Source organism: Triturus cristatus, chromosome 6, assembly GCF_964204655.1.
Source record: "Triturus cristatus chromosome 6, aTriCri1.1, whole genome shotgun sequence".
NCBI lineage: Eukaryota > Metazoa > Chordata > Amphibia > Caudata > Salamandridae > Triturus > Triturus cristatus.
Window position 1 is genome coordinate 521,743,713 of NC_140589.1, and position 24,070 is coordinate 521,767,782.

Here is a 24,070-nt window from a genome sequence, read left to right on the forward strand (position 1 = left end):
GCAGGTCACTTATCGATAACGTTTACGCCCTGCCACTTTCGAATGTCACCAGCCGCCACTGATATTTATGATGCTGAAATTGTGATGAAATTATAAGCAGGGTCAGATTCATGCTATGCAGGGTCTGGATAGGTGTGTGGGAGATACTGTAGGAGTAAAAAACCCAGGCACCAGGTGGTGAAGCTGCCAACATGTTCCGCTACAGGAAGCAAATGTAGTGGATCCTTATTCTGATTTAAAATACTTGTTTTCAAATGGTGATCATCCTTGCCCTCACAGACCATGCCCAATTCTTTCTATGATAATGAGTATATATGTCCTATGAGATGTGCAAAATATATGTCTTATGAGATGTATTTGGAAACGTTACAAGTACGTATTTTAAAGGAGCTATATTGGTAATATGCACCAAATCATAGGTCTGTCGCGCCCACTGCTGCAATCCTCATGAGCCCACTTCTTGTTTAGTTATTACTTCATTTGCTCTTCGTTTTAGTATGATTTGATTTAATTTGGTTTGATTTGATTTTCTTCTTCTTCCCCCTTGTCCCTTCTACTGCTTATTACCCATTCACCAGTCTTGTACAAGTGATTTGTCTATCGATATTCCATATTTCGCCACGTATTAGCCATATAATTTTTCTTTTGTTCTGTTTATGGAAAAATCCCAAAAACGTTTTTGCAATAAAAAAGAATCGGTAAGCAATAAAAGTTAATGCCATTAAACTCAAGCACAATAAGCAAGGAAATATAGGTGTTTAGGAAAAATACAACATACTTAGAAACGTTAACTATGCTGTCATCAGTCTGAGGGAAATTCATGCCTTTCAGGAACGTTCTCAAAAAACAAATTGATTTAGAAAACAAATACTAATGAACTGACGAATTGGAAACATTTTATGGACATAAAGTATCCAATTGCAGCTGCCAAACACAAAAAAACAGCCTAATAAAAGTAAAACTTACCGAATCGAAGTAAAGATTCACTTTGCCGTTATCCGGTTCAACCTTTTTGAGAAGATTATTCTCTATAGAGATTGAGTTATCTAGTGAGAAACCACTTAAGTAGTGTACTTCCATTAGAGCCATCCCGCTCTCGTTACCATACATTGAAGGGATGTACCTACACACAAAAAAATGAACTTGTTATACAGCCACACAGTAAAGACTCAATTGTGTGATAATGCAGATTAAGTCTTGCAATTAATATGATGTCAACATGGAGAAACATATAAACAACATACATGGTGTAATGATTTATCTTGACATATTTAGCCCATCGGTCCCTTTTAACCTTTTGAGATACTCTAGAGGCTTGTTTGGCCTCTGAGCACAGGCAGAGAATTTGTCCTCTCAGTAAAGTGGAGTTTCTTTGGAAATTGCTACACAGAGCAATCTCTTGATTATGTTGACAAGGCATAGTCCTGAGAGAGATCATGCAGGGTTGTCTTGTTACACCCACGGTAAGACTCTCACAGTTGGTCAAAAACAATGTGTGAATTAACATTTCAACCTCAGCATATTCAAAAAGAGGATGCCACTCTGATTCAGTTAGACCCTGTTCATTCTCTGCTACACCCACTGTTGCAGATGGCTAATTTCCTTTATTTGAATGTTTCAAGTTCTCTGGAAATCTACATGGCAGAGTACTGTGATATTTTAGAGTTTTCATTTTTCAGAACCATTTACAGTTTCTGGTGAAAAATCAAAAGGGGGTCAGGCCCGTCTGTAGGGCTGTCCTGCAAGATTCCCCACAGTATGTAGTTAATGGATATATTTCTTCATTCAGCACTTATTGAAAAGTATTTTTTTCATATTGGGAAGACCAACAGTCAGAAAATTTTGGGTTAGCCATTTTTTAGCCCTATTTCTTACAAAAAGGTTCAAAGAGAATTTCTCGACATATAGAAGTTGTATAATAAGGAGGGACAAGTCATAAGATTAAAATGTTTTCTAATGATGCGTTCCTACGATATGACTGTCTGAAGCTCAAGTAATTAATTCTATTGGTGCCTCAATTTTCAGTGATGGACAGACACAATATATAAGTATAGACTCATGATTTGTTTATATTGAATCACATATATAGAAGTTGCAGTCTTTACCCATCTAGTGTCTTGCTTATGTTTAAAATGCTTTTGTAGTGCCCTTATGAACTCATACAAGTAATATCAATGGCTGGTAGTACATTAAGACCGTTGAAGGCTTCTTCATTTCACTACCACAAATGGCCAGCAAAAGGGTCCCACAATGTTACGAATGTCCTAAAAGCTCTTATTACTATTGACAAAGAGGGTACATTAATAGATATAATGTAGTTTAGCCTACAACCTAGACAATCCCTGGACTAGATCAGAGACTGGTCACTCTGTACTACCTGGCACAAGCCCCTGTCTCCCAGCGACTACTTTCATGCTTTTCCTTCCTAAGTTAACTCGCTCAGTGATCAGTTTGGCAAAGTGAAAGCTTAGAATCTCTTATCTACATTACTTTGTAAACAGTATGCAATCTTTGGCTTATGATTTTTTTAATCAATGACATTACTAACACTGGTATGTTCTTCACAGTGGCATACTACGTTAGATCCACTTAATGATAAAACTGTTAAATACTCAAATTATGTTGTTAGGCTTTTAATCTTCAGGTAACTTTACATACCTTTACATTCTAGTAGAACATTTTTCAAAATAAAAGTAAGTACAAAACATATTAAAGGGTTACTTCTCGGATTCATTAATATAATTGACAATATTTATGTAAGTATGCATTATATTTCACATTTTGGGGGAGGCTGCATCTTCTTCCTTCTTAGATTCTTAATGCATGGCATGTGTGGGTGCAAGCTTAACTGAGGAAATTGTTTAAAATTCATCAATTTCTTGAAAGTGACTGCCTTAATTGCCATCACGTTATTGCTTTCTACCAAAACAATTTCGGAGTAGGAGAATATTATATGTTAAAAGTTTGGACTTTCGCCATTGCCTCTGCACAGCAACCCCTCTTGCGAAATTTGAAAACATACAAGATACTAGTTCGACCAGCACGTTTACTATGAAAAACATAACAATGGAGGACCACGGATATTTTGTAAAGTGAACTATCCTCAAAAAATACTTCTGAGCAACTCCATCTGCTTACTAAGTCACACAAAGCTTTTCAAAATTTCATGAACAGACAATTATTTTATTTTAAAATGTTACCACGTTTTTGGATATGTCACGGTCTCTCGAATCTCACCCACAAACATGAAAGACACCTATTCAATAATCTGAACATCAAAGACTCACCAAATCAATCCACACCAAAAGTTAAAGCCTCATTCAACTAGTTTCCTTCATGCCTGCAGCCAACCACCATTTGACAACTTCCCCGGACAAGACGAATTACTTTTCCATCCCTATCTCCTTGACATGCCAACTTATAACCTCAGTTAACACCGACAGTCAGCATTCTCCAAACAAGCTATACTCAATAAAATCAAGACACTTCACAGTGTGAAACAATTATCTCTGAATAACAGCAAATGCACCATTCAAGAACAAGAAAGCAAATTATCCACTCAAGAATAAGAAATCACAAGGCATAAACCTACGTAAGCAGATTTCCAAAAAGCTATCAATACTCTGCCACATACTTTCCTATTGCACTCATTTTTCAAATGCAACACTATCAATCCGTTTTTCATGGAAATAATAGACAATAATAGATCCCTTAACAACAGCAAAAACCAACCATCAAAGCATCTCTCATCTAACCATGCAACGTTCACAGAAGCATCATTTTCAAGTGAAAAGGCCTCTGACATCTGACTACTCTGAAGTCAATACCATTCAAATAGGAAAGCCCACATCAGAATAAAACAGGTTCCACTTAATATACTAATTGTATCATTTACCGAAAGAATCTTTCTATACACACTCAAAATAGGATATTTTCTCCTGGACAGAAGTAAGGCAATCACTGACCCTCAAAATCTCACTGGCCAGCATGCACATTCTTGAGAAAGAGAATTGATAAAACAGTGGCTAACAAAATTCAGGGCCTAATCAATTTTCTAGGCCATGATGAAGTACCATACTTGCCTTTGCATTCTGGCTACACTTGGAATTCTCTAGAACCTTTAAAACCATTGGCCATGAAGTGCAGATCAACAATATGTCAGCACGCATGAAAATGATAGATGCTATACAAATGACCATAGCTCATTCAGATGAAGCTCTCCCAATGTAGGCAGCTATTAATTACATGCGCTGTACCTCTAGGATCAATAGAGACCCTCTCAATGTCATTCTTTACATAGGGCTTACAACCAAAGAATCATTAATCACCAAGATGCATAAGAAATAACCATATCTAAAAATCGTCACAATTAAGGACTTCTATAAATATAGACTACATCAAGAGCCTATATCAAAATGAATTAGACTACATCAAAAAATCATTCTCATCACAAACAATGAGCAAACTCAGATGCAAGGGAGGCTAACCAGCATAATGCAAGACAGTTTCAATCTTAAAAATTGCTAAATCACTCACACAGATTGCAAACTCTCCTTCAATACATATCATAAAGAAAACCAAGACAATTGTGTATCATCTCACACTTCAGTGAAGTCTAGCCATATGTAAGAACCAAGCCCAAGCTTTTAGTTCACTCTCCCCTGAATGATAGCAACTCCAATGTATATCAGCCTACCTGGCCAACAGGTAACCATCTCAGGAGACCAGTGCAACAAGAGGAGTCATGACACACTTACCATGAAGAAATGTCAGAGGGAAAGGACCAGGAATACACATTTTATTTCATGCACCCATTATCTGGAACAACAACCCATTGCATAGTAGGTTTGCTGCAACATTCCTGAACTACAGTAAGGCATTCAAAGCCCATCCGATCACCTGATTAGTCGTCCCTGTTCCTTTGGTCTCCCAAATCATTTGGACTATAAACCAATCAATGAAAAAACATTAGTGACACAGCCCTCCCCATTGTGTATGATACTGAATAGGTCCCTAACCCCATCTATATACACAACTCAGAATGACGCTTGCTCCCAACCTATGTGCTTTATATGAGCCATGTATACAAAGATATTTGTCCAATCTGAAAACCTTGGTACCTGCTAACAAAATTCAGTCAATTAAGTAAATCAAAGCAGTTGTGGGGAAGTAGGGTAGCTGTAAGAATTGGAAGCAATTTAACGCAAGAACCAATGAATGAAGGAGGAATTTAGTGGAGCTGTCATCGCTAATTTGCCTCGCAATGCTTTGCTGTCACTGGAGTGAAAGCCCATGGGATGTACAAAACATGAACAGTCAGAAGAATGAACGTTTGCCAGTTAGTAGAAATCATCTTACCTTGTGCATGCTTGAACTGTAACTTTGTTTAAATTATTTTTGTCGTCTTCTACTGTGATGTCCAATGCAAAGGTTTCGGTTCCATCTGCACTTCTTCTGCCCCTCGCAGAAGGCATAATGTTGTAAGCCACATTCATCTGAAAGGTAAACAATATACATGTGAGAAGTCGTTGGACAACACAGAGATGTAAGTGTCCTAAAATGCACTCTTCCAGCTGCTTCCATGCACTTATGACATTAATATTAGAATTGTAGTGCATTGAAATAAGGGCGAGGCTGTCTTTTGAACACTTTTCCCAACTCAAGGATTCATTTGCTGCATGAATCGGCATGGCAACATAGATTAAACTGGCATTTTAGGCTAGGTCACTTGTCACATCCAATTCAGACATTGAAAGATTAATTCATTGGTAAAATGGATCGTTCAGAGAATAAATTATTGACCATCAGTCTGACTCAACATTGAGCAACTTCTTTCTGTCGCAGACAGTAGATTTCCCACTGGAAGAAGATGGGTTGGAGATTGCATGGGACAGACATACGCTGTTCTACACGTAGAAGGTGGGAATGAGCTCAATGAAAAGATGAAAGTGCTAACTGTAATCCTGAAATAAATGTGCATTATTGAACCATATTAATTTTTGATTGTATAAAGAGAGGCATTTCGTCAAACACATTTGTAAAAGCGAAGTGCTTTGGGGTCTGCCTGCTGACCGCCACTCCCAGAGTGGCATCAGGAAGCTGTGAGCATGGCTTTCTTTTCTTTTAATGTTTCCAAACGGTCTGTAAGTCTTTTAAATTGCCACAGGAGCAATTTGTTTGAAATGAAACTTGATCCATTTCAATCATTAATCTATCTTACTGTCAATCTGTTTCTTTAGTCTCTTTGTACGGCTTTCACTCAATTTCTTTGATAAACTGAACTGTTTTGTAGATGGGCTGAAAAGAAAATCCATAACCAATTTATTTGGCTAAAAAAATCTGTTATTGCCTATTTATGAGGTATTGTAGAAGGGCAATGAAGAAGGCTCAGGCTTAGTTTTAGATAGTGTGTGTAGATTAAAATCACAACCTCTTTTCCAGTTGTTTAACCTTGTTGCGGGGATTCTGTTCATGCACAGAACTATGCACAGGAAACCAGAACCTCAGTAAATTGTGGTGTACCAAAAAACTCACCTCAGTACCCAGAACTCCTATCCGACTAGCATCAGTGTCTCATTCGTTCTCCGTACTACAGCGAAGCTACCAATGATTAGACAACCCAGAACAAGCGACTTAGGGTACTCTCATGAATGGTGGCAATCAAGAACACTTTTTCGTTTTTATTCTCATATAAGTCCACAGCGTGAGTAATCAGAGACACGAAAAAGTTTAAAATGTTTCATTTTAACTAAGTGCTCTAAGATGCAGTATTTTTGCTAGTATAAGCAGGCAAATGATTGGAAATAAAACAATCAGCATTGTTACAATTCCATAAAACACAAAGGGAGAAATCATGTTATAATGATAGTGGAAACAGGTCTTATAGCGCCTTGTGTACCACCCTCCCCTGGCTAGAAGCTAGTTTTATAATAATAGAAGGTCTCTAGGTTTGAATGGTGAACCCATACCTCCAAGATCAGCTTAGGTGAATCACATCACAGGATCACCAACGCTCTCTGTAGATGGAAAGGTTTTCTCCAAGTGCCAGCATCATGCATGCAATGCAATATTAAAGGCACCCGAGTTTCAGATATTTGCAGCTGTGTGCGTGTTGTGTCTAGAGTGTGGGCCGATCAACCTGAATCAACAGCATACATTGTTATTATGACCTTGAAGACTTCTGCACACAGTGTACAGACTAAGGTCGCAGTGTAAGTCTAGGGATGTAAAAAACAGACCGTTCTCATGTGAAGAAAAGCAAGCTTATGCTAACATAGCAATGTGTGCAAGCAGAACCCTGTTCTTCACTACAACCTCTGTGCGCGGCGAATGCTGCACCTCTTATAACAGTTACAACTTTTATTAGCACCAAGAGCATCTCTACAAGAAATGCTGCACAAAAGGACAGTATCTAATGGTAAATATATAAATGACTGAGTGGGATAGGAAATCTTCTAATTCTTAGCATTTGCCCTCAAACCCGGATAACCCTTCGGGAGGACCTCTTGTCTCAGCAATAAGGGTAAGGATCGTAAACCTTAATTTCTGTAATCTGCACCTCCATGTGTGGAGATTGCATGGTGGCAGCTGAACTCTTTTGACTCACCATCTGAGGTAGTGGATGTCATTCTTGTAGTAAGATGTCCATCAGCAAAATCTATTCATGCAGGATTCTAAGAGACATTTGTGTCCAGGTGTGGGCTCTGTTAGCTTGTTCCTCTGCAGGCCGAGCATTTTGAACGGTTGTTGTATATCCTGTCATAGACCCTACAAGACCTTGCATTGGGCACAGTTAAGGTTTACATGTGTGCCCTTTCAGCCTTCTTTTATTTTAACTACCTGTTGTGATGCACTTCCTAAGAAGACCTAACTCACATGTTTCATCCAAGGCTGTTTGTTATGCTATAATGGGACGTAAATTTGGTCCTGACATTCGTTCTGTGCACACCATTTCATCCCATGAGAAGTTTGCTTGTAACAACTCCTGACTATTATGACTGTCTTTCCCATTGACATCACTTCTGTACACTGTGTGAGTAAACAACGGGTACTTTCTGAGGTTCCACCCTACACCACTTTCTTCCCAGATAGTGCTGAGGACTTATACTTCCTTCTTGCCAGAGGTTGTATCACCCTTTCATGTCAGTCAGTTCATAACCTTGAAGCTTTTTTACTTCACTGCATCCCTCAAAAGAGGAGGTGAAGCTTCACTGAATTGACCCTAAGAGCGCGGAGCTTCCACACTGGCTGCACACAAGATTATTAGGTAGACAATCCGCTCTTTGTGGGTTTTTCTGGGAAAAGCAAGGCAGTGACAACGAGGACCGTGTCAAGGTGGATCATTCTCTGCATGAAGATATATACATTGGCCAAAAAGGATGCCCCTGAAGTCCAATTGGCCCAATCCACAAGGGCCAAGGCTTCTGTGATCACTAAGTACGGGGGTGCCTGTTTTGACAATTTACATTGCTGTGATATGGATGTCTGCACAAACTTCACAAAGCACTATTGCCTTGCCAGCCAAATCCAAAAGGAGGAACATGTTGCTCTTTCGGTCCAGCAGGGTTCTTGCATTAGAGTCCACTCCCCAGACCATCCACTGTTTGTGAAATACAGTTGCAAGACCTATTCTAAAGATGAGGAATTTGTAGTTAGACATATCCAAATGAAGAATAAGTTACTAATTGGATACTGCATTTAACCACAGATTTATAAATGCCATCCCGCCACCCCATTCTGTGGAGTGGACTCCTGCACACCTTAATAGGGTACCAAGTTAGATTCTGGTACACTGTCACCTACGATGTGGTAGAACTGTCCAGGTCTGAAGGCACGGAAGGAGAAAGAATATGAAACTGACGTAAGAGCAGGTGCGGCACCTATATGGGGTTCTGCTTGTCCCTTCAGGGTGCCGGGTGAGGACACCACAGAACCACACAGCACCACCTGTCAGTGCTGGGAGGATTTTCTGGATCAGGTCCAGAATCTGTGACATACTAAATCTGTAGTTGGAAGTATCCCTCAGAACTATTATTTCTACTCAGCTCAATGTTACAATAACTTTCTCTACATGAATATTAATGTATGAAGCGTTTGTATACTTTGTTCCTGGCCAAACAGCAGAGCACTATTCTTAGTGGAAGGCAAGGATACAGTAAATTAATTTATCATCTCCCCAGTCAATTGTACACAACAGAGAACAATCCATTAGAACCTGTGACCTTGAAGCATATATCTGTCTGCTTTAGGTTTATTAATATATAAAATACTATTACGTTACACTACAGGTATATTCCAATAATGTGGCCAAACAGGGAAAACAAAGCATTGGCAAAGCAATGGGTCTGTCAATGTTATAACTTAAAGTGCTTCTTTGTTGACTAGAGAGTTTGTGTCTGTGATTATGTGGACAGAGTGGGTGAATGCGAGAATAGGAACATGGACGGATGACAGAGTAAGTAACTAAGTGCAAGGATAAATTATGGGTAACTAAGTGCATGGATGGATGAGTGGGCAAAGTCTGAGTTTAATGGCTGGATGAATGGGCGAAAGTGAGTGCATGGCTGGATGTAGGTGGGCTACATCCATTTTGTGGGTAGAGGACTCAGACAGCAGTAGCCATGGTATAAACATGTATTTACCTTCATTATACCACTGCAAGCAGTATACCAGGTTGGGCACCATTGCATCTATAGTGCTAGCAGAATTTCAAGAATTACCACCACTATGTCTGTTCAGGAATTTTAGAGGAGTAGGCAAGTTTGTGCCAAGAATAGCCACAATATTTCAAGATTCACCACCTTTACTCATGCGCTATTTCTTGTGTAATATTATTCATGGTATTTTGTGCTTCTTTGAACGCTAAAAAAAACTTCAACTATTTACACATCTTAGGTGCCTTGTCGTGGGTTTGAAGGAGGAGCATGGCTGGTCTACTGAGAAATCTTATAAAAAGCTATGAAATCTGCAAGTACTTTGCAGAAGGTAATGGTCTTCGCCAAGGGAGCAATATACATGACGTTCAGGATACCAATAATCCAGCAGAGAGAATTCTAGCAACACATTATGATTTGTATGCATCTTTACCTGGAAAATAGCAAGTCCATTACCCACAGCTGTAACGTTGATTGCCAATGGCTGAAACACGGGTATCTAAAATACAAACACAAATATGGTCAGAGTCACTTTTAAGACATTTTCTCGCTATAGTTAAGCTAGACCATGGTAACATATTTTACCTCCGCTCTCTGTAGCACCAAACGATTAGCAGAATTAATTTGAAACGATTTTGGGACAAAGGTTCCAGGCCCAGTGACAGTAACACTGAGAGAAGAGTCACTAGAAGCATACAGCGCCGCAAACTCAGAAAGTGCCTGCAGAGCCATTATGGTATCCTGTAAAAAGAAATATAAAAATCCATGACCATTAAATATTACCTCTATCCTGCCAGATAATTGTACATTTTAAATGTTGCAATTCACATTTCCACTGAACCCCCAGCATTTGGTTTTCTCAGCTTTTCTAACAACTTTTACATGAAATCCTCATAGATCACTAGTGACTTACCACTTCGATCAAAGTTCAGTTTAACAGTCACCTTAAGAAGGTCTGTTTTTGACCGACTGAGGCAAAACAAGTTTATGTACTTGCAATAGTCCATTAAACATATTTTTTTTCTTTTTAAAGCATTCACATGGAGCGTTCGTTTTATGTTATGAAGTGTAAATGGGGTGACCATTTCAACACAGCCATTTTATGAGGATGCCATTGTTGTGCCTTGTACACAATTCTTTTCCTGATAAGAAGCCATTGGCGAGCACGCATATGAGGAGACATCCATGTTCTGACCACTGGCATCACGAAAATTGAGGGGGCCTCCCTGCAAGGAACGTGAAGGGGCCCTCTCTGAGCTCAATCAAGAGCTCCCTTGGAGCTTGGGGCCCCCCTGCACCGCGGGGGCTGCGGGGGCCTGTGTTACGCCCCTGGTTCTGACTGGCAAGCTCAGAAAAAGGTAGGCTACTGCATTTTGGACCAGTTGAAGCCTGACCAACAGATATTCCGGCAGCCCAAAACAGAGGGCACTACCATGGTCCAAACTAGAGGCTATCAAGGCCTGAAATACCATTTGTTTTGCAGTAAAGGACAGGTAGTGTAAGAACGTTTTTAACCCCTTCCATGCTGGACGGATTCCCCTGCTGTGCTGATCTTTTCCTGCGCGGGCGTGGTCATGACGGAACGGTTCCGTCATGAGCACAGCTCAACCGTGGCTCATGACGGAACCGTTCCGTCATGAGCACCGAAGGGGTTAAGGAGTTTAGTATACCAAAACAATTGCCAACCACAGACTTAATTTGAGGCTTAAAGGACAAACTGATATCAAATTTGACCCCTAGGTTCTTGACTATGCCTCTCTGTGGACTTGTAGGGTGAGCATTTTCGGGCCAGAAAGTTTACCAAATTCTGAAGGAATAATGCCCATTCTGTTTTGCCCACATAGCGCTTGAGTTGGTGTACTGTCATCCAGTGGAAAACTGCAATCAAGTAGGTTTTAACCAGTAAGCCAGAAATCTCTTCTCCCTTGCCTCAGGAGGAAAACAGCTGCATATCATCAGCGTAAGATATAACTTTTGGCCCATGGACTTCAGCTAGCTGGGCGAGAGGAGTGAGATAGATATTAAATAGGGTTAAACATAGGGCGGAGCCCTGCGGAACTCCCACTGTCAATTTGTGCAGTTTTGAGGAGAAAGGAGGAATCCAAACGCGTTGGCTTCTGCCCGCCAAAAAAGAGGCAAACCATTCCAAGGCTTGCCCCATTAGTCCAATCGAAGTCTGGAATAGGGGGACCATATCAAAGGCTGCTGACAGGTCTCATATTATCAGCACAGCCTTTTCCCCAGTGTCTAGGTGTCTAGGATACCTTTGATGTATTGGGTGACCTCCATTCCATAAGTGCTGTCTCTCTACTAAGGTGGCATCCAAAGTTGGACTGGCTAGGGTATAACAAGTTTTTGTATTCCAGATATAGGGAGAGCAGTTGATTCATATGTTTTTTAAGTATTTGGATAGTGCCGGCAGCAAAGAGATCAGCCTGTTGTTAGATGGAACACTTGGGTCTGCGGATAGTTTCTTTACCAGAGGTAAGATCTTTGTGTGTTTCCAGGAACTGGGTGCAGATGTTACCAGCGACATGTTGAGCACCATGGTCGCAGAAGGTTAATGATAGAGGCCCCTGTGGCTAACAAGTTAGGCAGGCACAGGTCTGAAGGTAGAGTAGTAAAGGGAGGCAACACTCTCTTCTGTGAAATAGACTCGAAGCTGGCAAGAGTCACATTGGTAGTGGGGACCATATTGGCTTGCAAAAAGCCCAGTAGATCCTTATCTGGCCGCAAACCATAGGACATACTGGTTTGGATGATGTTAGAAATGGGAGTCTCTAGTTGGCAGAGGCAGGTACCTTTGACCAAATAAGGACCCTTGCTTCAAGTCAGGGTAAGGGGGATACACACTTTAGATAACCCCTGCTCACCCCCTTGGAAGCTTGGCACGAGCAGACAGACTTATCCCAAAGGCAATGTGTAAATTATTTGTACCAACACTCACAGTAACACAGTGAAAACACCACAAATGGAAACCACACCAGTTTAGAAAAATAAAATATCTTTATCTAAACTAAACAAGACCAAAACGACAAAAATCCAACGTACAGATACTCAGTAGAATGTCTTTAAAAGGGTTGTTGCAAAAATAAGCTTGTAGATGGTAAATACAACACTTTACTCTCAAAGTACCTTGGATGCGTAACGCTGAACAAACAAAAGGATCGCAGAGAAGGTGATGCATCGATTCCTCCTGCTCTCCGGTTACGATGCGACAAGATGGCGTTTGAGTTTGAGTTAGTGAGACTGACAATACACAGGATGAACAGAATTTACAGTGTAGTATTAAGACTTTGGTGTTGAGTTTAGATATATGTAAATTGAAAAATCCCAAGTATACTTATAGCTTGTATCATTGTAGGAGGAATCTCTGAGAATGTGCACATGGACTCTAATGCCAGGGTAACTGTCATCACTCATGATACTGCTGGAGCAGGGTTTTCTGTCAAAACCCGAACATCAGCTTATATTTTTATATGTCATAATTAAAATTATTAATAATTAACTATTAGATATTAATTATGTTGTTGTTTCTGACTAATCAACTTTACTAATGAAGAATTACACGTGGGGATGCATTTGTGTTGCTTTATTAATACGTGAACTAAGTTGGTGAGCAAATTAATAAAATATGTGTGGCTAAAGTGCTATTTGTTATGTGTTTGCGCTTTGAAATAATACGCTTTTAATGCTTCTTTATGTTGCAGATGACTAGATAATTACATACACATAAGGGTATTAGTGGGAATTAACACTGTATAATCATTACGATGTAGTAACGTTGTTTTGTGTTTCTTTTGATTAAGATTGTCGATTCTGGCCTAGTCAAAGATGGCCGATATTTACAGCCTGCATTTGAGTAGATGAAATACGAAGAGAGGCCTCGCTGAATATGGTTGAAATCCTGTCCTCGGCCTCTGTCTGTATTAAAAGTTTCCGTGAGGACAGCAGCTCCGGGCTTGATGCCAGTTGTCACCAGTTATCCTTGGGAGAGAATAAAAGCCACAATGAACTTTGATAAACTTGCGGTGGCTTCGCTATGATTCCGAGGAAGAGCATTCATGGATGTTACATTTTTTAGTTTGTGCTTCCTTCTTCCGTGTTTTTATTTTTGAGATTTTCGAGAGCGGAGGTTTTTCTAAATGTTGCGAGTCAACATCCTTTCCTGCTCGCTCTGCTCAACGGCTCAATGGACGTTTGGAGTTTGTTTGTAACTTTTAATGTGTTAGTTTTCCTATAAATATTGTTAGACTAGGGAGGGTCTAAGGCCACTTCTTCCCAAACCTATGCTCGAGAGGATCGACGCTGATTGAGAGGACGGCAACTCGGGAGGCTTTACTGAGAGACCTGTCCTGACCCAAATACGACATTTAGCTAGAATAGGTAACTATGAGAATAATGATTTTGCTATTGATTGACTTTCATTTTGAACTAATTAGATAAAAAATAACCTTTGTTTGAATCACAGTGTCGGGTGGTTATTTCTTTGTCATTTATTGAATTTCCAAATGTGTACCTAATGTTTAAATCATGACTCAAGACTGATCAATTAGGTCGCATTGACCTCAGTTTAGATGCAGATTGATTTAGGATTTCTCTCTTATATTCAGTGTGGATAGAGTAATAGAGTGAATGTTAGTGTGATGGGCCATAGCGTATGATGAATGTGTGTGCATATGACTGTGGAATTACTCTGTCCGTGGAAGTAGGGAGAATTTATATGCTCCGATCTGCAGCAGTTTCCTGGTAGCAGTATGATGGTTTGATTATTGTCTTGATCTGATAGATTGCTTGCACATAGGCTTTTGGATTTATTGGATTATCGATTGATGTTGATACATGTACTAATACTATATGTTGAAGTCGTCGTATTGAGTTTTTATGTAGTGTGTACGGCTTCTGGAACGTGGGGAGCTGGTGACGGTTCCGTAGTAAGGCAGAGGGAAGTGAGTGGTGCTCTCGGGAAAGACGGGATTGTTGGGCCTGTACGTATGCAGGGAAAAGCGTGTGACAATTGAAGTTGCGCGTCGCATTGTCTGGGTTCGGAATAAGTGACATCGCCGTGTGTTACTATTAGAGACATATTTTTTCTGCATAAGAGGAGTGTGTATGGTAGCGAAGGTTATCTATGAAACTCTGGTCTTAAGTCCCAGGGATCCGTAAGGTTTGCCGTTAAAGCTTACTGCTGGAGAAGTAATAGGTATTGTCTGAGCTTGTTTGAAGGACTGGGCAGAGGTAAGCGCTGCTTGGTTAACGTGTGTTATAATTCTGTAGTGGGACAGACTGTTTGCTGTTCTCGGGAAAGGCAGGATTCTGTGAGAATGTGCTACATTTTCTGGTGTGAAAGTGCGTGAATGTATGAGCATTTAGTTGATTGTGAGACTCTTTGGAGCATTCCAGGAGGAAGCAGTTAATGGATGCATGATAGAAGGGCAGAGTAGAGGGATGTACTACTGTGTCAACGAAAGTAATAATTCCGTAGTGGAGCAGAGGTAAGCGCTGTTCTCGAGAGAAGCGGGATTCTTGTATAAACTTTTCTTTACTATTCTGTGGTTAGCGAAGCAGACAATGGAGATGTTTATATGTTGTAACTAATAGATTTTGTAGAATCTGAAACAGAGTCTACTGAGAAGACTTTGTAAAGGAGGGGTAAACGAGTGATAGAAGACAGAGTAGAAGCGACTGCAGCGACTACTGACATCAGAAAGACCGCGCTGTGATTGGGCAGTGGATTAGAACAGTGCTCGTGCTGTGATTGGTGTGTTGGTGTGAGCCGCGCAGGGATTGGAAGGAGTACAGGGTGACGTAGACGCTCCGGGATTGGTGCGTTAGTGTGAGTCGCGCTGTTATTGGATAAAAGATCGTACAGTTGCGGAAGGGACTAGAGAGTTGTGGTAAACGCTAAAATGTATTACCAGATGGAGGAAAAGAAGAAAAAATCCTTGTTCGGTAAAATTAAAAGGTGGTTCGACAAGGATAAAAACATAATAACTAGGGAAGGTGAATTGCTACCTCCGACAAGAACTCCTGCATCCTTCATGGTTGCGAAGTATGGGTATCATACCTGTATATGGTTAAACAATTGGGCTAAGTACACTAAAGAAGATGGTGTTTTAGCGTTCCCGGAACATGGTTCATTTAATCTGGCCGTGTTGAGAAATTTACGGGAAAAGATGATGTGTCTAGAGCCTAGACCAAGGCCGACACAGTTTGAGGCGTTGGTAGAATGGGAAGATGAGGTGCATGAGCGAGAAAAGCAGAGGAGTGGAGGCAATTATAGGTATATTTTTGGGAGGAAATATGATCGTGAAACTCATCATGATTGAATGAGGAGATGGCGAGATGCTAGTATGTCAGAGGGATTATATCCAATGAGAACTGTTGAAGAGACGGAAGGGAGGAAGGGTACGGAAAAGGTGCCTGATACAGAATTGAGAAGGTATGGGGCTAATGATTATGAGGATGAAGTCTTGGATGACATGATTTACAAGAGACCGCCACCATATAGACCAGAACCAGAAGAGAGAACGCCAGTTGCTACTCCCATAAGAGATACTTTGCAAATTGTTAAAACAGAAATTGTGACACCTGATCTGAAAAGTGGTAGCTCTTTCACGGAAAGGGAGAGAGAGAGAGGGAGAGAGAGAGAACCAAATTGGGGATGAGAAAACAAGAGAACTAGCCAGAACGACATCTGAGTTGACTGAGAAAATTAGAGAGCTAACAAAGAATCTAGAAGCTGTTACAGTGCCTGTAACCATAGGTCTGGTTATGCCTATTTTTCATAAGCAAAGAATGGGTGAAAATGGTTTGACAGCTCTCTATGTAGGAAATGGTTTGGTTGGTTCTTGTTCTGTGGGAGAGTCAGGAATAAGGACAGAAGAAAATAATTTGAGACAGTTGAGACATGACACATGTGGTGGAGAGTTAAATGTACAGCCTAATTCAGGATTGAATACTGGTTGTTTAGGAGGATCAATATTGGAACCACAGAGGATGGCAGAACAAGTGGGTGCAGTGAAAAGGTCTACAGAAATAACAGCTGAAGATTTGAATGATTGGTTGAAAGTTCTTCAAAAGAAGGAAAAAGATTCACAGGCAATTGATGTAGCCAGGTTGCGCATAGAATTGGAGGAGCTTATTGCGGGAACAATTCCTACAGAAATGTTGAAAAGTCATCATGATGGAGAGTTGTTATTCATGTGCAAGAGTATTACCTGGAGGGCTAAGAGTACACATGACAGGTTAAAAGGAAAAGCGAGTGAAATGGGAGTTGATATGGATAAGGTGAAAGCTTTGCAGAAGCCTTACAGGGTGGATTTCTCTGACAAGGACATTGAGAATCTAAATGATGTTGGCAGAACAGGGCAGATTAAGGAAATGATTTCCTTATTGCGAAAATGGGGTGATGTGGAAAAGTGGAAGGATAGATGGTATAAGAAAAGAGAAGATTCAGTGGACAGAACTTACTCAGCATTTCCCATGAGAGAAAAAGAAAAAACAGTGGATGCTTATCCTATGAGAGAGATTCCTGGAGGAGGATATGTACATGTTCCATGGACTAGACAGGATATTTTGTCATTTACGAATGATTTCCCTCGACTGAGAGAAAAGCCCGTCGAGTGGTATAGGCAGGTCAACAGGTTTGTGAAATTGTCGAAAGTGCTGTGGATTGACCTAAATAGTCTGTTTGATATAATTGTTCCAGCAGACTTGTGGGCAGAGTGCAAAGTAGTTGTAGATTGGCCTGCTAAGGAATACCCAAGAGATCAGAAAACGGGAGCTCCAGACCCAGAGGTCATGAGGAAATATGAACAGGATTTTGTGTTCTTGAAGAATAAGGTACCCCCTAAAGAGACAGACTGGGTTAAGATAGATCGGACACATCAGGAAGCAAAAGAGTCAGTTCATGCTTTTTATGAAAGGCTGATCCTGGCTTTTAAACAGTTTAGTGGAGATGAACACCTGGGTGATAAGGATTTGAGTCATTTTGTATACAGGTTTGTATATGGCTTGAGACCTGAAATCAGTGAAAGGATTCGTAAGCACACAGTTGATTGGCAGAGTAAAAAGATTGATGAAATCTTGAGACATGCAAAGTACTTCAGTGATGAAATTGAGGCAAAACAAAGAAAGCTGAAAGATAAAGCAATGTGGGCACAGGTGAAAGTTGCAGAAAGACAAGAAGCACAGCTGATGGAACAAGCAAATAATACAGGAAATAGGCTCAGATATGGCACAGGAAAAGGAAAGGGGAATCTAGAAGAAGCCAAAAAGAAGTTCCCATGTCACAACTGTGGACAATTGGGGCATTGGAGATTCGAGTGTACGAATCCACCATTAGTGAGTAATGAGAATAAATCATTGAATCAACAGGTGCAGAACGAGGGGTGTAATCATCAGCAACAACAGCAGAAGGTTGTCAGACAGCAGAGTCAAGAGCCAAAACTGCCCTTGCCGCAGAATAGAGGGTCCCAGAAATATAACTAGGACTCAAGATTCTACAATGATGAGCAGGTAAACAAACCGAGACGTTCAAACCCGGTACAGCAGTACTGGTTAAAGAATGAGGGGAGTGAGTCTGAAGGGGACTATTGACGGTGCCGAAGAGAGGAGGAAGAGTGCATACTTGGTGCAACTCTAGAAATAGACCAGGCAGGACCATTTGTAGATGGGAAAATAAATGGGGAAAGTGTTACTTTTTTAGTAGACACAGGAGCGACAAGATCAACTGTCAGGTCAGCAGATATAAGAAATCTTCCTCTCTCGGACGAAGCAATCCAAGTGGTTGGTGTAGCTAATACACAGATTAGGACTCGTCTTACTGAACCAGTAAGAGTAAGAATAGGGAAATTTTCAGATATGCACAGATTTGTAGTCTGTGACACCAGTCCAGTGAATTTGTTAGGTAGGGACATATTGTGTAAGATGAATTGCACAATTTTCTGTACTCCGGATGGAATAGCTTTTGAGACACCAGATGAGGATGTTTTGTACAGGATGACTCTAGATAATAGAGAAAGTGAGATTGTTTAATCCAGATGATTTGCCTTAAGAGTTGAGACACACAGTAAAAGCAGCAGTTTGGGATTTTACTGGAGAAGATGTGGGATTAATGAATAATGTAGATCCAGTGAAGATTTCAGTGAAAGAGGGAATCATTTATCCTAATATCCCACAATACAGAGATAATTGAGGGAATAACCCCTGTAATTGACAAGATGATTCAACAGGGTGTTTTGAGAGAGTTACTGAGTAGCCCGTGTAATTCACCAATAATGGGGCTGAAGAAACCTAATGGTAAGTTCAGGATTGTACAAGATTTGAGAAAGATTAACAAGATTGTGGTAGCATGTTGTCCCATTGTGCCAAATCCATGAGTGATTTTGTATCAGATTCCTCATGATGCTGAATGGTACACGGTAATTGATTTGTGTCATGCTTTCTTTTCAATTCCATTGCATCATGACAGTCAGCCGATTTTTGCATTTCGGTTTGGACAGCGTATTTTGGCATGGTGCCGTATCCCACAGGGGTATACAGAGAGTCCTTCAATATTCAATCAGTTGTTGAAAAAGTCTTTAGAGAGTTTGATCATGCCTGAAAGCTCAGTACTAGTACAGTATATCGATGACCTACTTGTGGCATCGAAGACACGTGAAGCTTGTGAAGTAGATACCATAGCTTTACTGAATCATCTGGCAGATTGAGGGTTAAAGGTATCTCCAGCCAAATTGCAATTTTGCAAGAAAGAAGTGCATTATCTTGGACACAATATTGAAAAAGGTCTGAGAAAGGTGACCAATGACAGAATCAAAATTATCAGAGGAATGAGAGCCCCAATGACCCAGAGAGAAGTGAGGATGTTTCTGGGGATGGTGGGTTATTGTCGTCAGTGGATAAGTAATTTCTACCTGATAGCAAAGCCATTGATTAAATTGACTAAAAGTGAGGTGAGAGACCCATTGGAACTGAATGCAGAACAAATGGCAGCATTTGAAGAATTGAAGAGCAGAATGTGTGAAGCTCCTGCTTTGGGAATGCCAGACTATGAGAAGGAGTTTGAGTTGTATTGCAGTGAGAGAAATGGATGTGCACTTTCAGTGTTAATCCAGAAACATGGACGACTGAGAAGGCCAATTGCGTACTTCTCATCAACACTTGACCCCGTAGCTCTGGGTTTGCCAGGTTGTCTGAAAGCAGTAGCTGCTACATGCAGAAGCTTGGAACAGAGTGAGGGTATAATAATGGGATATCCTGTAAGGGTGTTCGTACCTCATGATGTGGCAATTCTTTTGACAAGAAGCAGGACCCAATATATGCCACATAGTCGGCTGACTAAATATGAGAAAATCATTCTGGGAGCATCCAATGTGACCCTTGAGAGATGTGTGAATGTGAATCCAGCAACTCTTTTGCCAGATGCTGAAAATGTGAATGTGGGAGATGATATTGATCATGATTGTTTGGATGTGCTTGATTACTGCACAAAACCCAGACCAGACATAAGAGATCTGCCACTACCTGAGAGTGATCATGTGTTGTTTGTGGATGGATCATGTCTGAGAAATGATGATGGTGTGCTAAGTGCAGCATATGCGGTGTGCAAGGTTTCGGAAGTTATGGAAGCTTCGCCTTTGAAGGGAGTTAGATCTGCTCAAGTAGCTGAATTGGTGGCATTGAAAAGCTTGCAAGATTGGGAAAAATTTGAGAGTGACTGTGATGACTGATAGTCAGTACGGATTTGGAGTGGTTCATGATTTTGGCCAACTTTGGCTACAGAGAGGTTTCTTGACGTCGAGTGGGACTCCCATAAAGAATGCTGAAGTGATTGGGAAGTTGCTTGAGGCGATACAGCTGCCTAAAGAACTAGCAGTTGTAAAATGTGCTGCTCATGGACAAGGAGATGATTTTGTTACTCTTGGTAATCGCTTTGCAAATGACATAGCACAGTATTGTGCAAAGAACAATCATTCGATTAACCGGGGAAGAGAAAGGGAAATGTCTTTTTGTTCTGTGATGTTTACTAATGTCCTGGAAACATGGGATGAGGTGAAACAGTTGCAGGATGAAGCAGGAGATGAGGAAATGAGGGATTGGATCAAGGCAGGTTGTGCCCCAAGAGAGAAAGATCATGTTTGGATCTATAGAGATGGAAGACCAGTTATGCCTAACTCAATGTTGTCAACAATGGCAAGAATGTATCATGGCCAGGGACATCTGGGGAGGGACGCTATGATTAGGTCATTTAAACAAACCTGGTACAATGCAAAGTTCAGGCTGATTGCAGAGAGTATCTGTCAAAGATGTTTGATTTGTCAGCAGTTCAATACTGGAAAGAAGACAGTGGTGAGTCTAGGAACAATAGGCAGAGAAGGAGGTCCTTTTACAAGAATGCAAATAGATTTCATTGAAATGCCCCAAGTGAATAGATTGAGGTATGTTCTAGTGGTAGTCTGTTTGTTCTCAAGGTGGGTAGAAGCCTATCCGACTAAGAGAAATGATGGTAAAACAGTGGCAAAGTTACTGTTAAGAGAGTTGATTCCTAGGTACGGGTTCCCAGTGACAATTGAGTCAGACAGAGGTGGACACTTCTACAATGAGCTCATGGGTTTAATTTGTGAAGCATTGAGCATACAGCAGAAGCTACATTGTGCATACAGACCAGAGGCTTCTGGTGTTGTTGAACAGATGAATGGCACAATCAAAAACAGGATTGGTAAGATGTGTTTAGCCACTGGAATGAAATGGCCTGATGTCTTGCCTCTAGTGCTAATGACTATTAGGTCTACTCCAGATAGAACTACAGGGTTGAGTCCACATGAAATACTGATGGGACGAGCAATGAGACATGCATTCGTGCCTGTCAACAAGTTGATGACAATAACTGATGACATGATTTTGGATTACTGTAAAGGCCTGGCTGACGCAGTTCATTCTGTGTTTCACCAGGTTGGAGAAGATGCCACCACACTTGAAAAGAAGCAAGCCCATGATCTGAGTCCAGGGGACTGGGTGAGGATAAAAGTGCACAGAAGAAGAAATTGCTTGGTTCCAAGGTGGGGAAGGCCAAGACAAGTCATTCTGACTACGACAACTGCTGTTAAGTGTGCTGGTGTGAAAAACTGGGTTCATGCAAGTCATACTCTGAGAGTTCCAAATCCGAAGGATGGGACTGGTAAAGAGTATTTTGAAGAGTCAGATTCCAGTGATGATGCAGATACTGAACCAGTGAGAAGAAAAAAGAATCCTGAAAGGGGGGAAGGAGAAAGAGAGTCAGGTGATTCTTTTTTCTTACCAAGAGAGGCTTCAAGAGGAACATTGAGGACCTCAGGAGAAAGTTCAGATGCTTGAAAAGTGCCTGAAGTTTCAACGAGCGGTGAAAAAGAAAGAGGAGAAAAAAGCAATTCCACAGAGACTACACCTGAGTCAGATGAAGAGATTGAGAATCCACTTGAGATCACTCCTGAGGAAGTAGGGTCAGAAGAAGATAGGGAGGGACAGATTGCGGAAGACCCCCGAGGAGGTGTAGGGAACATTCCTGATAAGCTAGGTGAAGGGACAAGTAGACAGCAAGAAGATTGCGTGTCGGAGACCCGAGGAGGGACAGTAGTAGGGAAATCTCAATCGGTGGAGAAAAAGTCTGTGGAGCAAAAGAAAATTGTTGATGAACAAGAGGCAAATGAAACAGAATCAGATGAGAGTGAGAATGGGAAGCCAGAGGGTCGAGTTCTGAGAAAGAGAACTTGGATCGGAGAAAGAAATAATAAAGAAGTGACACCGAAAAGGAGATCTTTGGCCTAACAAGATAAAGAGGCTGAGGTACAGACTGACACGAGCAAATTCATCGAAAGCTGAACAGGTGAACGAGGTGTCGAGTCAGAATCAAGCAAAGGGTGAAAAACAAAAGGAGTCAAAAGAACCAGAGGAGATCAAGAGAATCAGAAAGCCTAACCAGAAGTATAGGTCACCGGAATGGACGTACGTGGCACTGTCTGAAGAAGAAGAGGCAGAAAGTCAAGGAAATCCAGAGGGGACCTTACGAGAAGTGGTTGAGGAGGAGAAAACTGTTGGAATCCTGAAAGTTATCTTGACTGACATTGGAGAAGAGTCAGATGCTCAGGATATTGAAGATCTGATACAATTTGATGTTGCTGAAGAAGAAGTGAAAAATGATGAAAATCCAAATTGAGTGAACTGAAGGAGTCACTTGGAGAAGAGTGAAAAGAAGAAAATCTAAAATTAGCTGTTTGAAATAATCTAGTGTTCAAGTGATTCAGTAGTGGAGTAGTAGAGGTCAAGTCAAAAGACACTGCCAGAGTAATAAGATGGCTAACACAGAAAATAATCAAAGTAGATGTACCTTCTTGAAAAGATGGTGTATAATGTGCTGCTGCTGTACAGGATTATTAATGCTACTATGGAGTGTACTTGCTTTACTAGTTACTTTTAGGGTTACAATAGACACTTTTGGAATACACACTGAGAATATGACTAACATAGGGAAGAGTTCGCAGAAAATAGTGCCAACTAGAATTAGTAACATTTACATACATAAAGATAGATCGATTAATGATTTTTCAAGCAATGTTTTTTCAAAGTTGTTGTACGAATACGTAAAGACAATGGAAGTAAGGGATTGCTACGTCTGTATGCAATTGCCTGCATCCGTTTCAGAGGGAGTTACTTATCACCATCTTCCAGCTACGTATGAGATTTCATGTAGTGTGTTAAGTAGTGTTTTTTATTTGTTAGGGAAAATAGATTATGAGATGTCTAATAAAGATAACATTTTTGGCCAATTGCCTATGAATAGAAAACTGAATCCAGCGAAAGAAGCTAACATTTTTGGTGAGATTTTTATTGAAACAGAAGAATTAACATTGGATTATATTTTTAGAAACAATTTAACTTGTAGTTTAAAAGAAGAAGAAAGGGCTTTCCTAGACATGGTAGAGAAAAGGAGAGTGAGCATGCATGAGATGGCAGGGGAATACAAAATGAGTGAGACAATATGGGATATTGAGATGGGAAAGGAGTTGAAGAGAGGGGCCAGTCCAACTTTGGCTTTAGATGCACCACAGAAGGGTAAACTATGCATTACCAGAGGGAAATCCCAATATGATAATTATTTTGTTGGGACTAGTGAGTGCCATGATACATACTTTATTGCAACAGGATGGGGATTCAAGGGAGGAGAAGATCCAGTTTTCCCGGGAGTGTATTATATTTGTGGGAATAAGGCTTATTACAGGTTGCCTGACCATTGGTATGGCACATGTTATGTTGGCCTGGTCTTTCCAAAGATTTTTCATATAGATAAGATAGAAGATGCAGAACAAATTAATCTACTAACATGCTTTAAGAGAGAAACTTGGTCAGAAATTGTAGGATATATTTTTGGAGCTTTAATT

General features: G+C 40.6%; 1 protein-coding gene across 1 annotated transcript in view; it reads right to left on the reverse strand.

Moving 5' to 3' along the window:
- Positions 1-24,070, reverse strand: part of LOC146817362 (CD109 antigen-like) — a 469,596-nt gene that overhangs the window by 26,913 nt on the left and 418,613 nt on the right. The window contains exons 28-31 of the mRNA XM_085610954.1: positions 10,239-10,394; positions 10,087-10,152; positions 5,359-5,495; positions 967-1,123 (exon numbers count right to left, since the gene is read on the reverse strand). Coding sequence (XP_085467080.1) covers positions 967-1,123; positions 5,359-5,495; positions 10,087-10,152; positions 10,239-10,394 — 516 coding nt within the window. The remainder of the gene's footprint in view (positions 1-966; positions 1,124-5,358; positions 5,496-10,086; positions 10,153-10,238; positions 10,395-24,070) is intronic.